This window comes from Tetranychus urticae, chromosome 1 (assembly GCF_039701765.1).
Source record: "Tetranychus urticae isolate SD_2017Ah chromosome 1, NJAU_TeUrti_SD_1.0, whole genome shotgun sequence".
In the NCBI taxonomy this organism is placed as follows: domain Eukaryota; kingdom Metazoa; phylum Arthropoda; class Arachnida; order Trombidiformes; family Tetranychidae; genus Tetranychus; species Tetranychus urticae.
Window position 1 is genome coordinate 28,588,690 of NC_142958.1, and position 14,528 is coordinate 28,603,217.

The window sequence follows — 14,528 nt, forward strand, 5'->3', positions numbered from 1 at the left end:
TTTTATTCCCTTGTATATCCCAATGATTATTATAACTTGTGTATTATTACATGAGTAGACTTAACTTACCAAGTTATTATATCAATTCAATTATAATTTTATCCTGCAAAGGCAATTATTAACTCATTGTGTACAGAAAGAGTTGAGCAATTCATGCTTTTCTAATCACAATCATCATTATTCATTCACAGGTTACACTCAACTCTGTTTAAACAAACTAACAAAAATTCAACACTTTATCCCTCAATTTCCTTCGCCGCCTGAAAGGTAAATATTAGGTTAAGCGAAATGCAGTTTTTCCAGTTCTATGTCAACGACAATTCTGAACTATTTTGAAAACATGTTTCTCCAGTTGATCAAAAAGAATCACGAAAACGAGTAAAAATCCAACTCAAGTTGCGACCTTTTCCAATAGAAAAATCTCATAGAATTATATTTCTTTCTGAATGGAAATTGATTTTTAACTATCAGCGAAAACTCATAAAAATGAAATTATTTAGCATTCAAATTAGAAATAAAATCAGAATTGAAAAGTTGGAAATTGGAAAATTTTCTGACAAAAACTGAACTTTCAGGTTCCACCAAAAATCACTAAAGTGAACGAAAATCAAACTCTTTTGCTATTGAAAAATCGCATGAAATTGCACGATATTTTGATTTTCTCTCGATTTGTTTTTTTCACTGAATCGATATCTAATTCTTGGTGGATATAAAGTCATGAAAAAATGAGTGAATGTTTAGGATTCGGGAAAAGGTTGGAAAATAGGGAAATGCAAGTTTTCGGATAAAAAGGTTACATTGAAATGAATGTTGAAAGGTTTGATTGGAAAGTGTTACAAAGACTTTACACTAAAAATCAGGTTAACAAATATTAATATTCATTTGAAGGTCAATCATATTGATTGTGTCAGTTATTTGTCCAAGAGCAAATTGATGATGATAATTATGGCAACAATATTGCTGATAATGCGGTAAAAGAAGAGAAAGAGAGAAGTTGGCAAAAAAAGATGAAACAATTAATGTTATAAGATACCAAAGTCATCTGTCCATTACAATATTTCAATGAAATGTAAAAGACGAAAAGGGAGACTGAAAAGAGGCTGAAGAGTGACCAATGAATCTGATTTGAATATAAAGTTAATAACTGGGTCACGGGTCGTCTGATGAATTGAATTGTCCTCCAGTGGAAATTGAGTGAACATTTACATTCCATTCACGATAATTTACTAATGTAGACTCTGTACTTTCATCTTCAATCTCACATTACAATTTGAGTCCAAAATGAATAGTAATCATTGAAATCGATTATTTAATATTTTCTTTTTCATTTTTTCTCTCTCTCTCTTCTTTCACCAAATGCTAGCCTCAATGTTTTATTCATGCTATTTGAATATAAACAAAAGGGTAAAAAAGAAAAGGGAAAAGTTGAAATTATCATTTTGTTTTCCAGTTCTGTTGAACAATTTCAACATTAATTGAAGAGTGCAACTCATTTGATTGCAACTTTGCTCCACTTTTTTGCATTTCAATTTTCATCATTTCTTTTTGGCCAATATTTCCAGTTTTGATATTCATTGGAAAATCATTTTCAACTAAATTGAGTTTCAATTTTGTGTCATTTTTTTACCAATCTATTTGTGTTCAATGTTGAGAAGTTGTTTAGAGAAAAAGTTGAGTAAAGATGTTTTGTCGCTTGAATCGTTTTCCCCATTTTTTGGCCATTTTTCTTCTCATTTTTTTGTTATCATTTTCTTTCCTTTTTTTCACATCCATCCATGAATATACCACTGAAAAATTACCCTGCATTTGAATCATTCATCCAAAGTATTATATGCATTCCCATGATTTAACCCACAAAGAGATGATAACAGGCAACATTCAATCTAAAAACATTTTTCTTGTCAAATACATTGTAATACATTTTCAACTTTCCTTGTAATGAACATTTCAATATCGAAACAAGAAAAGGTCTCAAAGGATAATAATCAAACTGATAATGGTTCAATATTTTTATTCAATTTTTAGCTAAAAATTATGGATCAAAATTTTAGGTCAATTTTCCTCCCAGCAAATTTAGTTAACTTGAAAAAGCAAACGAATATAAATTTTGATTTTTTGTTGGCTGGAAAATGCTTCCCAGTGATTATCGGAATTATGTTGCAGCTTATTCTGAGTCAAAATTTTACTCTTTCTTCATGAAAAATGGACAAAAATTTTAAACGAATTTTTAATTCATTTGCAATTTTCTATGAAAAAGCAAATCTCAGAAAATCTTTTGTTATTTTACGTAAAATAGTTGCAATTGAAACAGTTTTTTCTTTAATCATAAACTGATCAATCAACTCGATTTTCACCTTGAATAAATTTCTTGTTTTTGGTAAAGTTCAGTTCTTTAACTTTCAGATCAACTTAAATCTTCTGATCCATAATTTTAACTCCCAAACCTTTTGCATGCAAACCAAATGCTGCCAAATGTTAATTGTTTTAAATTGTAACTCTAAAAATTAACTTTAATATTAGCGAGTAATTAATTTTTAAATGAAAAAAAGACAGTTTTAATGATTTTCTTCTTCTTTTCCTTTTCCCTTTTCAACTTTGATTCTCAATTTTGCCGAAAACAAAATACTTATTAAAATTGCTGTTTTGCGATCTGCTGCTGCCGCTGCTGCTATTATCCGCTGCTTATGATGATAATGATGATAAAAAATGAATTATTATTTACCTGATGGTTTCTTTTATCAACTCTTTTTTTCTCCTCTTCACTTTTACCATCTTTCAATGTTGTCCATTCACTTTCATCAATCATCTTGTGAATATGTTTGTTGTATGCTCAGGCAAGTTTAAGTCTTCCAGGCTCACCTTATAACTTACGTCGAGGCAGTCGAGGAAGCCAATTCAGTGTGACCTGGGCTCGTAACAATGCACGTCGTGTGGGTGATCGTAAACCTTTGGTACTTCAAACCTTCTTAGACGCCCAAGAACACCTGCCCTATGCCGATGATAGTGCCGCAGTTACCCCAATGTCGGAGGAAAATGGTGCCATCGTTATACCCGTTTATACAAATTTACACTCTCGACATTCCAGTTATACGTCCCACTCTTCCCGAATCTCCTATACTTCCCATGGTGATATATACGGTCGAGGTATTCCCTGGACCAAAGAGTCGCAATTGCTCTCGAGGAGAAACCTTCAAGGATTTTTTCAAGAGGTTATTCATCTTTCATTCATTCATCTTTTGTCATCTTTCAAGAAACAAAAAAAAGACAAAGAAAAATGTCACCTTTTTTCCTCCCTTCACTCAAATAGCTTTTCCAGTCTTTAGCATTCCAACATTCAGTTTCAACTTAACAGTAAAATTGTTCACAATTTTATCATCAAATCATCATCACTCACCAGTATTCAGAATTATTTTCAAACCTTATTTTCATATTACTTATTAGTCCAAATCCAACATTTGCTTTACACATTTACCAAGGCTTACCTTTCCAGCTTGAAAGCTTAATTGCTATTTAACATTAGCATTTCATTTACCACTATTTACTAATTTAATTTAGTTTTTGTTTAATTTCAACATTTCCTTTCGATTTTATGTGTTGCCAGAAATGACAATTTTCACACTTTTGACATTCGATTTCAATATTTTGCCTTTTCGTTCAAAATTGATTTTTTTGTATTTTTCCTTTCTTTTTGCTTCAGGATATGTATGCTCAGGGAGATGATATTGGAAGTGCTTTAATGAAACGACAACTTGAAAATCCTTTTATCGACCCACAGCAAACACCTCGGCACACTGCCGTTGATATTAAAGGTAAACATTGGGAAAAGGCGGCGAAAAATGTTGATCTAATCTGATTTTTTCTCATTGATAGATGTAATGGTTCTAAATGATATTATCGATCAAGCTGCTGGACGACAAAGCAAATCTAGTGAAAGAGGTTTGTTTTGCCCCATTTTACTGCATCATCCATCCTCAGTGATCATCATCTTCATATGCCTGTTACTTCCTTCCTTCTCCCTCATCTTATTATTTTTTCTTCTTCTTCTTTCCTTCATCTTCTCTCTATGCTGAGCCATCTGATAAACAGATAACCCATTTCTTCATCTCTAAACTCAAGCTCAACATTTCCAAGTTTCCTTTTTTTGCCTCCCAACAAAAGCAACTCAACACTTTCATCTTTTCCTTTGTTTTTCTTTTCCCATCTTCTCTTCATCCCCATCCTCACCATCATCATCATCATTTTCATCATCATTATTATTCCTTTTTTTCCCAACTTCTTCTCTCAGCCTGATTGAACAAAAATGAAAACTTACTTCCCTTGATGAATACAATTCCAGTTTCACATTCACTTCATCCTCTTTACATCTTTTTAAGAAACCAAAATCATCTTTACATAGTTAAACTGCCACAAGTGATGTTAGCTTTTAACATTGAACAAAAGTTGAACTCAATTTGTATTGGAAAATTTACTTTTTTACAATTTTCTTTTCAAATGGATTTTTCCATTTTGCGATCGATTGCTCGCTATCATTACCTTGATTTTTCACTGTAATTAATTGACTCGGTTGAGTTAACCATTGAAAAGTCAAGAATAAAAGTATTTCAAGTTTATGAATAAAAATGAACCGATTATCATTAGATGATAAGTTGAACACTGTAATGGCTAGATAAGGTTGCAATTATGTAATCATTGAAACATTTAAACAATAGATGAATATAAATGTTGAAATACAATGCAGAAGGATGATGAAGAGAAGAAGAAGAAGAAGAAGAGAAATACATGAAAATGTATTACAAAGAAGATACAAAGAAGAAGAAAATGAAAGATAGAAAACGATGAATATAAATTTATATCAAACATGACAATTTAATAATGATGATGTTCATTATCATTATTACACGCAAAGGCAATTTTCTTGGGATTTCGTTGGTCTCTATCATCAATCAACAAGATAATTTGAACCAGTAAAATCTCATTGATTCTCAAGCAAAACAAACACTTAAACACACAAACAATTTGGTCAACCAAATGAGCTAAAGTGTTGACCAGATTCACCCAAAATAAAAGGCTAATAATGGATATAAATTTATACAAAATACATTTTTAGGTTTTGTGTAAAAACATTTTTCACGTTTAGTCAATACTACTCTTGATTCAATTGTTTTCAGTTTGGTTTCACTTTCAATTTACTTTTACCATTCCCGGTTTCATGGTTGTCATAATCTAACGGCATTACTTAAGCATGATACAGTTTCTATTTATTATTTTCCTACAGACAAGGAAGATTGCGAAGAAGAGAAGCCCAGTTGTAAGCAACAATTTACAACTTCTTGTCTTAAGGCTATTGATGTTTTGTGTGTTTGGGATTGCTGTTGGTGCTGGGTTCGCATCCAAGAGTTGTTTGCTCTCATTGTCTTTGATCCCTTTATGGAGCTCTTTATTACCTTATGTATAGTCGTTAATACACTTTTCATGGCAATGGATCACCACGACATGGATCCCGATTTTGAGAATGTCCTTAAAACTGGAAATCTGGTTTGTAAACGCTTTCTTTACTTGTTGATCACGAGCCATTTTTTCTGGTTAAGGTTGACCAGATTTTTTAGATCAACCTTTGTTCACTTTTATTATTAAAATTTACAATTCAAATTGAAAATCAAAGCCAAATAAAACCAGAAAATGTTAAAACCAGAAAACAATTCAAAGTGATTCTGGTTTCACTTTTACTTGGATTGATTAGCTTTTAAAAACCAAAAAATTATTTAAGATTCTTATTTTGATTTTTATCAAAATGTTACCTTTTTTGTTAGCTTTTTGAAAATATGTTCAACTGTTTCATTTTGTTGAAATTGAATTACCTTTTGATTAATCTTTAGTTTGGTTCAATCAACAATCTAGCATTTAACTTACGTCTTTAACTCTTGTTTCGTCTAATCTAATTTAACCAACATTTCAGACTAAATCACTTAAACATGTCTACAAACGATAGATCTTTAACTTTAATCCTATTTAAAGAGGTTACAGTGAAAATAATACTTTGACTCAACCAAATTCAATGACCTCACAATGATATGATTAAAATAAGTGAATATAATGATGGTTAATCCAAATCAATTTAATTTAATCAATCAACAACAACATCAAGTTGCAAATGATTATCATGATGAAAACGAAAAGATAATTAATGGCAGTTAATCAAATTAAGAGTGAGAAAAATAATGAAATTGTTGAATCTCACAAGAAACAATTTACCAAAAATTTCCAACCTTTCCAATCGATTGACCAAAGCTTTCAATAATAGTTCAGTAATCAACTAAAAAAAAGAAACCAGTTTTACTTGATTGACCAACAAATTATCAAATAAGCAAACAATTTATCCACAAGACAATAATGTAAATAGACTAAAGCCAACATCAAAATAGACTCGATCACAATTAAATTGATTGCTTTCGTCTTCCAATGAATCAATCATTGATATTTTCCCTTTGACTTTGAACATTGATTATAATTTAAAGAATTGATTTGATGCAAAATTTCAAGACGAAATTGTTCTAATATCGATGTTTTTTCCCTCTTTTTTTACCTTCTTTTGTCGATCGCTTTTAGTTTTTCTCTGCAACTTTTGCCATTGAAGCCTTCATGAAGTTGATTGCAATAAGTCCAAAGTTTTACTTTCGCGAAGGTTGGAACGTGTTTGACTTTATCATTGTGGCCTTGTCTTTATTGGAAATTTTTCTCGAAGGTGTTCGAGGTCTTTCAGTTTTACGCTCTTTCCGTCTTTTAAGAGTTTTTAAGCTTGCCAAATCGTGGCCCACTCTTAACCTTTTGATCACCATTATGGGTAAAACTTTAGGGGATTTGGGTAATTTAACCTTTGTCCTGGCCATCATTGTATTCATTTTTGCTGTTATGGGAATGCAACTGTTTGGAGCCAATTATTCAAAGAAAGTGTACCTTTTTCCGAATGCAGAGATTCCTCGTTGGAATTTCAAAGATTTCATGCACTCTTTCATGATTGTTTTCCGTGTCCTGTGCGGCGAATGGATTGAATCAATGTGGAGCTGCATGTTGGTCTGTGGCTTTGTCTGTGTTCCCTTCTTTCTGGCCACCGTTATCATTGGTCATCTTGTTATGCTTAACCTTTTCCTTGCCCTGCTCCTTTCCTCTTTCGGTGCATCCAACCTTTCCTCACCAACCTCGGAATCGGCCGACACCAAGAAACTTCAAGAAGCCTTTGATCGCTTCGGTCGAGCCCATAAATGGTTAAAAAATCGAATTCTAACCGGACTTAAGCAGCTTCGCAGTAAAACGCGAAATCAAATTCGAGACACGGCACAGTGGCCGGGTAGAGGTGGTGCATCAAGTGGTGGCATGGTGGGTCGATCCATGATGCTTGGCAGTGAAAGTGTTCTCGATGAGGGAGACATCATTATGATGGATGGACTGAATGCGTCTGGATTGATTCGCGATAAAAAGCTTCTTGCTGCTGCTGCTTATGGTGAAACGGTTGTCGGTCCCGATGGACTAGAGTATTCACTTACAGAGAGTGGAAAGGTTACTCTGAAAAGTTCCGCTCAAACTGTTCTCAATTCAGTTAAATTGTCTCAAGCGGTTAAAGATTTGTCTAGTGATAAGCTTATTCTAACTGAATCGGCGCTCATTGAAAAATTATCTCCGTCCGTAACAAATCATTCAGATGAAGGTAATCGGTTACATGGTGACGTTTCAACTGTTAATAATAATAATGTAAATGATCGGTCAACTTCGCTCAACAATACCAACTTTAACAATTCACTCAATAGCAACAATTTGTTAGTTAGTGCATCAACCATCAACAATAATAATGTTAATAAAGTTAAACCGTCCTTACATGATGCCAATGGATGTTCACCTTTCCCATTGGATGATAATCATCATCATCATCATCTTGTTCAACAGCAACCTCATGGTGGTGACTACCATGGTGAAAGTGGATATTATGGTTCATCTGAGAGTCAACAGCATCTTGTTAATAATAATGTTAGTAATAATAATGACAGTTCAGCTCAACAGTCATCATCATTATCAGTGACTCCGTCTCATCATCTTAATCATCCCTCATCTCATCCAACTGCTCACCATTATAATGCATCTCAATTGTCCAAGGTTCACCCAGCTGGAGGTCCGGTTCCCATTTCATTTCAACATTCATACTCTTCCCTTAACCGGTTGGCTCCTTCACCCTTGAACCATTTCAATGGGCCTGGTGAAGATGTTATGGGTGAAGAGATGAATGCCAATAAAATGGTTACTGTGACTGCTGATGTAAACATTAACGATCATCCGGATGATTGTTTACCTGAATATTGGTATCATCGATTCCCATGTTGCCTGGAAGAAACAGCTTTCTGGATTAAATGGAGAGAGGTTCGATCAAAGTGTTATAAACTTGTTGAGGATAAATATTTTGAAACTCTTGTTATCACCTTGATCCTCATTAGTTCAATGACTCTGGTAAGTTTACATTTACAAATTTTTCCACATTTTCATCTCAATTTTTAGCGTTAAACATCTAAATCTTGGTTAAATTTGCTCAATCTTTCAATTTATTTTCAATCGGGTTAAAATTGAGTTAATCTGAATGTTTTTCCTTCATTTGCATGCTCGAGCAAGAGCACTTTTACCGCCCATTAGTGGCTCTATGGACTATTGTTTATGATCACTTTTAGGTTTTTAAAATACCCATTCAAAACTTCTTGCAGTACAAACAGAATTTGTATGCTCTTTGAACTGAAGTGCTGCAAATATGATGGATTGCTTGATGATGCGAATGGTCATCTAAATATCTAAAAGTGAGACATCTCGGACAGTTATAAATCTGCCACCAGATGCATGATTACTTTACAAAATGTGAACAAAACGGCGCCATAAGTCGATTCCTTCTTCATTTTCTCTTCTTGATTTGGCTTTTTTGTGCGAAAAGGCTTTTACCGGTTGAACCGTGGTACCAAAAGTAGACTAATGCGTTAAAAATAGCTAATAACAAGACAATGAAATATATTTTCAAGGTTGCTATCGAAACATGAATGTTATAAATGCAATATTTTCAGCTCTTTATCAGACTAAATTTTTTCTTTTGGACAATAAAATTTAGCTCACTTTGAGTTTTTAAAAATAACTTTGGAATTGATTTTTATGACATTTCAAACTTTAAAAAGTTCAAAGTAGATACAATGAGTCGATTCCGTACATCTTTCTTTTTCAGAAACTGAATAATTCTCGTTGTTGCGAAAGTTAATGCAACAAGTTTAGGATCAGTGCAACGAGCTATGATTAGATCAACAAAATGGAATGATCATTAACATTAAGCTTTAAGGCCATGCAGGCCATCATTGACTATCGTCAACATTTGAAGACCGTTTCTTGAAAGTACACTAATTTTCGTTGTGAAAAAGGTACTGTGTCGAAGGAATCGAAGACTCATTCGAAATCCTAATCATTCAAAACAAAACTGATAAAAGTTTTTTCGAAAACCTTACCAAAGAAAAAATTTCGATATCTTTCATCACACATGAATCTAGATTTCATTAATTCTCATCATGACTAATTGTGATTGTATTTGTCTTTTGAATTGTTTCTAATAAACTGTTTCCCATTGTTTCTTTACATAACAAACCGCACATTATTAGCTTCATAATAATTTCAGTTTTAGTTTAATCATTTATCATGTTCATTGTGGTTTCATTTTGCTTACAACTCATCCCAGATATCATATGTTTAGGGTTAGAATTTCTGATTCATTGTGGCTGTTCTTTTCCAGTTATTCAATTAAACTCTTTTCAAACTCTTTCCACTCATTAGCACAAAGTTGAACCTTTTTTTCACTGCAAGATTTATTTACTCAATTACAGTTTCTTCACAGTTTCATTTTATTTATGAGTTCCAATTATTTCAACTTCATTGATTTCATTCACTTTTCTCAATCATTCTTCCACTCTATCAGAATTGAATTTCACATGTTGGTTTTGTTCATTTTTTACTTTCCTTCATCAAAACAGCTTCATAACATCTCATAAGATTCAAAAGAACCTGATGATTCCTATTCTGACCTGAACCTGAGAATCCTTGTTAACCCAAAAGGTTGACTTAAAATAATCTTGAAGTTATCAGGTTTTCCATGCGTTATTGATGTTTATTTGGTTTCTTTTTGTTGCATTCAAAATTGTCCAACAATTGAGGTTTCAATGTTTTATCAATGAGATGTAATTTGGCGTTCATTTTCACGATCACATGATTCAAATGGAAAAATATTAGCTCAAGTGAAATGTAATATTCAAACGGAACAAAAGGAAATTTAAAATTTGCTTTTCCAGTTACAGATATTTTCACTCACAATCTTGGTGAACTTCAATTTTATCACATGAAATATCAACAAAAACAGTTGACACTTACAGTTGAGTTGCTTTCCAACAATATATTATTGTTACTTTATACAAACTGTATATTGTATTTGTATATCAATGTTATTCATCTACTTGATATGAAAAATAAGAAGAGGAAAAAGCATGGTGATGATGAAAAAAATTGTAGAAAGAAATTGAAATTCAAAAAGATAAAATGCATTACATTAGATGCATTTTTCTCAACGAAATATTCATTACTTTTTCTTCTTGTTCTTCTTCTTTTTTCTTCTTTCCTTTATCATCTTTTTTGCATGATGAAATGAAATATTGAATGAAAAACATGAACAAAGTTACAAGTTGAAATTGTCAATCCTTTTTCTTGAAATGTATCTTTGATAATGTTCACTGATATTCCAAGTGCAAATAGAATTGAATTGACTTTTAATTTTTCAACTTGCTTTTTCTTCTTTTCTTTACAATTTTTACCCTGAAATTTGAAGACAATTTAGTCTTTTCTTACTTCTCATTACTTGAATAGCATCTGAGCAAAATTATCATTACCATGTTGATAGGAAGATATTGACTTCCTTTTAGTTGGTTGAAGAGGAAAATTGAATGAACGGAATCAATCTTCTTCATCTTCTTTTGTTTTCATCTTATTCTTTGATATTTCATGTTGATGCTTCACTACTGAGTTGATTACTGAATAACGGGGAATGTAGATTGAGGTTGGTTAAAGATTATTGGTTGATGCCTTTTGATCTTGCTTTAGATGCTGTTGCTGTTGTTAATGTTTCATCTTCTTCGTCCTTCTTCTCAACGTAATTTGATCAAACTGGCCTACAATCAAATCTGTGTGAGGTTAAACAAAACTTTATTCAATTGATTTGGGTTTCATCTTAAAGACTGGATCACTTGGGGAAAAGGAGTAAAAGAGGAAGGAAAAGATGATGAAGAAGAGGATGGAAAGAAAAAAGGATAAAATTGAAAGAAAAGAAAAGGAAACAAACGAAAAAAGCAAAAGATTATTACATTTAAAGTCGACTGATAAATTATTAAAAATATCATCAAAATCATTGTTTCAAAATCAAATGTAAATCAATTCATTTGTATTAATCATTTTCAAAAGACAAACAAAATCGTATCCCTAACTTTGCATCTTGAAGTGCTTTTCACTGAACCAGATTGGCTTCAATTTTATGTCGATACCTTTTGGTTCCCTTTAATAGTTTAATTTCATTTTGTGTTTTCAAAAAATTCCATTCATTTCTGATTTCGACCACTTTAACTGTTATTGTTGGAAGCTAAAGGTGGAGGGCTGCGATTCTGACAGGCAAATCGATCGTCAGATCCGGGTTTAGGGGCGAAAGATTAATCGAACCGTCTAGTAGCTGGTTTCTTTCGAAGTTTCCCTCAGGATAGCAGGCAGCAATGGAAGTACCAGTAGCATTCAGTAGAGCGGCTGATTAGAGGTCTTGGGGCCGAAATGACCTCAACCTATTCTCAAACTCCTAATGGGTGCGAAGTTCAACTTGTAACACTTTTAAAGCTGAACATACTGTCACAGTCAGCACAGGCAACTGTCAAATTATAAATTGTTTTTTCATCAAGATATTCCGCCAGAGTTGATAGATTTAATAGGTGGGTTCCCGACGCCAAACATTTATATTTCTTTCGGCCTTCGTCTGATTCCGCTAATTCCATGATCGACCATATACTTTCCCATGTGTCGAGATCACTCCTTGGATTTATTGTTAGGCGTTTTTCTCGTCCTTCATTAAATAAACTTATTTGCAAAGGGGTCTGAGTACTGGTCATTTTAAGGTAGTATTGGGAAACTATTGAGGAACTATTTAAGATGATGCATCGAGCACCGACTTAATTACCTCAAATAAAATCATAAATACATAAAAAAAAATTCGAATTGCAAACTTAAATGTATGACACAAACTAAATGTAGTTTTTTTTCAATTTACGCCTTCATGCAGGCATAACTCGTGAACGTTTGATGCTACAGACCGCAGACTTGGATTAAGAGCTTAAGCAGATTGCACAACCATAAGTGTGATTGCTCAAGGTTATTCAAGGTCAATTCTTTATTTGACCTCTAATTGACATTGGAAGGTCATTTTCTGAAATAGCAAAATTTTTCTCACCCGATTATGTAAACCACATGTTCATAACTGATACTGGCTAAAGGATATGAGTGATTCCATTCCATCCAGTTAATCAATCGCATTTCGGAAAAAATCATTTATCTTTCCAATGCTAAAAGTTATGAACATGTGATTTACATAATCGGGTCAGAAAATGCGATTGCGATTTCAGAAAATGACCTTCCAATGTCAATTAGAGGTCAAATAAAGAATTGACCTTAAATAACCTTCGAACTTATGGTTGTGCAATCTGCATAATCTCATGGTTTAAGTCTGAGGTCTGTCGCATCAAACGTTCTTGTGTTATGCCTGCATGAAGGCGTAAAATAAAAAAAACGCCCGGTATTGATCTTGAAGAAGGCCCAATGTACCGATAGTGAACAATGAAAGGTCGATATTGATTTATCAATTCGGTTCCCTTGAAAGTTTCAGTCATGATTCAAGATCAAATTTTATTTTGCATTTTGTTATTTCAAAAATCGTAAAGCAATCACCTTAATCAAAATTAGTCCAACTCTGATGGAAATTTTGCTTTATTTGTCATCGATTTAAGTAGTTTTAAGTCTTGCTTACTCTTGATTTGCTTCAATTTTATAACCATTAGTCCATTACAATAAATCGATAATATTTGAACAAATCGTTTTAAATGATTAAAATTGATTTCATCTTAATAAACCTTTCATTTTAACTTTTACAGTTGATTATTTTTCGCAATTTTGCAGTATCAATAGCTTGGTTTACCCAAAGTTCAACATCAACCAGTTATTTTTCATTACTTATGTTGGAAACCTTTTGAAAAGACAAAACAAATCTTTCCTCATTTGAAATGTTTCAAATAACTTGAATAGCGTATTCGAATTCAAAGAATCTAAACTGGAACTTTATCAAAATACTGTTAATTTCAAATGGCAAACATTGAAATTTTACTTCATTCAATCAATAATCCTTTTGTTTATAAAAAACATTATTTCATGTTTCAAAATGTTGACTGAATCGATTGGTTTCTTTTCCCTGTTAAACACACCAACATCGATACACTTTGATCAAGTCAACATGAATTAAAGTTTCAAAATATTGTATCAATCCCTTTGATAACCTTTCTTACATTGGAACACTTTTAGTTTCTGATTTTCCTTTAATTTTAATCTTATTTTTTCCTTGTTTTCCCTTTCATCTCCACCCATAAGCGAACATAAGATTGTCATTCCTTTTCATGTTGCAAGTTTCAAGTGAAAAGGATGAGAGATGAAGAGACACCCCTCATGAGTAGATGACGATAATTATGTTGATGATGTAAGGCTGTTGAGGATGATTAGGTTAACTCAAACCCAAACATGATACTCAGTCTCTGAATGGTTTCCTCAGTCCCTTTAGGGCCTTGCTTTTTGTATCCACTGTGCATGTCTATCAACATTTATCTAATGATCTTAACCATTCATTGATCTTTAAGACAAGTTTCCTTAACCTTATTCAATCTGGAGAAGCAGAAAAGGATGATCATGAAGAAAAGAAGAAGAACAAAAAAAGAAGAAGAGAAAAGGAGAAAAGGAAGAAAACGGAATAATTTCTTTCCTCTCATCATTCCCTGTCTATCAGTTTATCTGTCTTGAACAGTCAATAGATAATACATCTTTTTTTACTTGCTGTTTAGATAATATTTATCATGTTTTCTCCTCCAAAAATTTCTCTCATCATTACTGGTTGTTCAATATTCATTTACAATGAATTCTCATCCCAATATTATTTCTTTCCGTTTTCAGAATAACTTTTCACTCCCAGCCACAGAAGAAGAAAAAGAAAAAGCAAATTCTATCTGATCATAATCATCCTCTTTTTTCACTCATTGATCATCATCGATTTTTAACTTGACTTTGACATTTGGTGTTACACGAAGGAGAAGCAAAAAAAAGCAACTTATTACAATGAATAAGGTCGAGGAAAAGAGTGAAAACAAGAAACACAAAATTGGAATGAAAGGAAAGGCAGAAAA

The 14,528-nt window shown here is 32.6% G+C and overlaps 1 protein-coding gene across 7 annotated transcripts in view; it reads left to right on the forward strand.

Annotated features, from left to right (window-relative positions):
- para (sodium voltage-gated channel paralytic) overlaps nucleotides 1-14,528 on the forward strand; it is a 36,078-nt gene that overhangs the window by 10,627 nt on the left and 10,923 nt on the right. For 4 of the 7 annotated variants that reach the window (XM_089270347.1, XM_015937703.3, XM_089270266.1 and 1 more), the window contains 5 exon segments: nucleotides 2,835-3,209; nucleotides 3,698-3,809; nucleotides 3,871-3,936; nucleotides 5,252-5,535; nucleotides 6,607-8,493. In XM_089270347.1, the coding sequence (XP_089126473.1) occupies nucleotides 2,835-3,209; nucleotides 3,698-3,809; nucleotides 3,871-3,936; nucleotides 5,252-5,535; nucleotides 6,607-8,493 (2,724 nt within the window). 7 annotated transcript variants of the gene reach the window in all.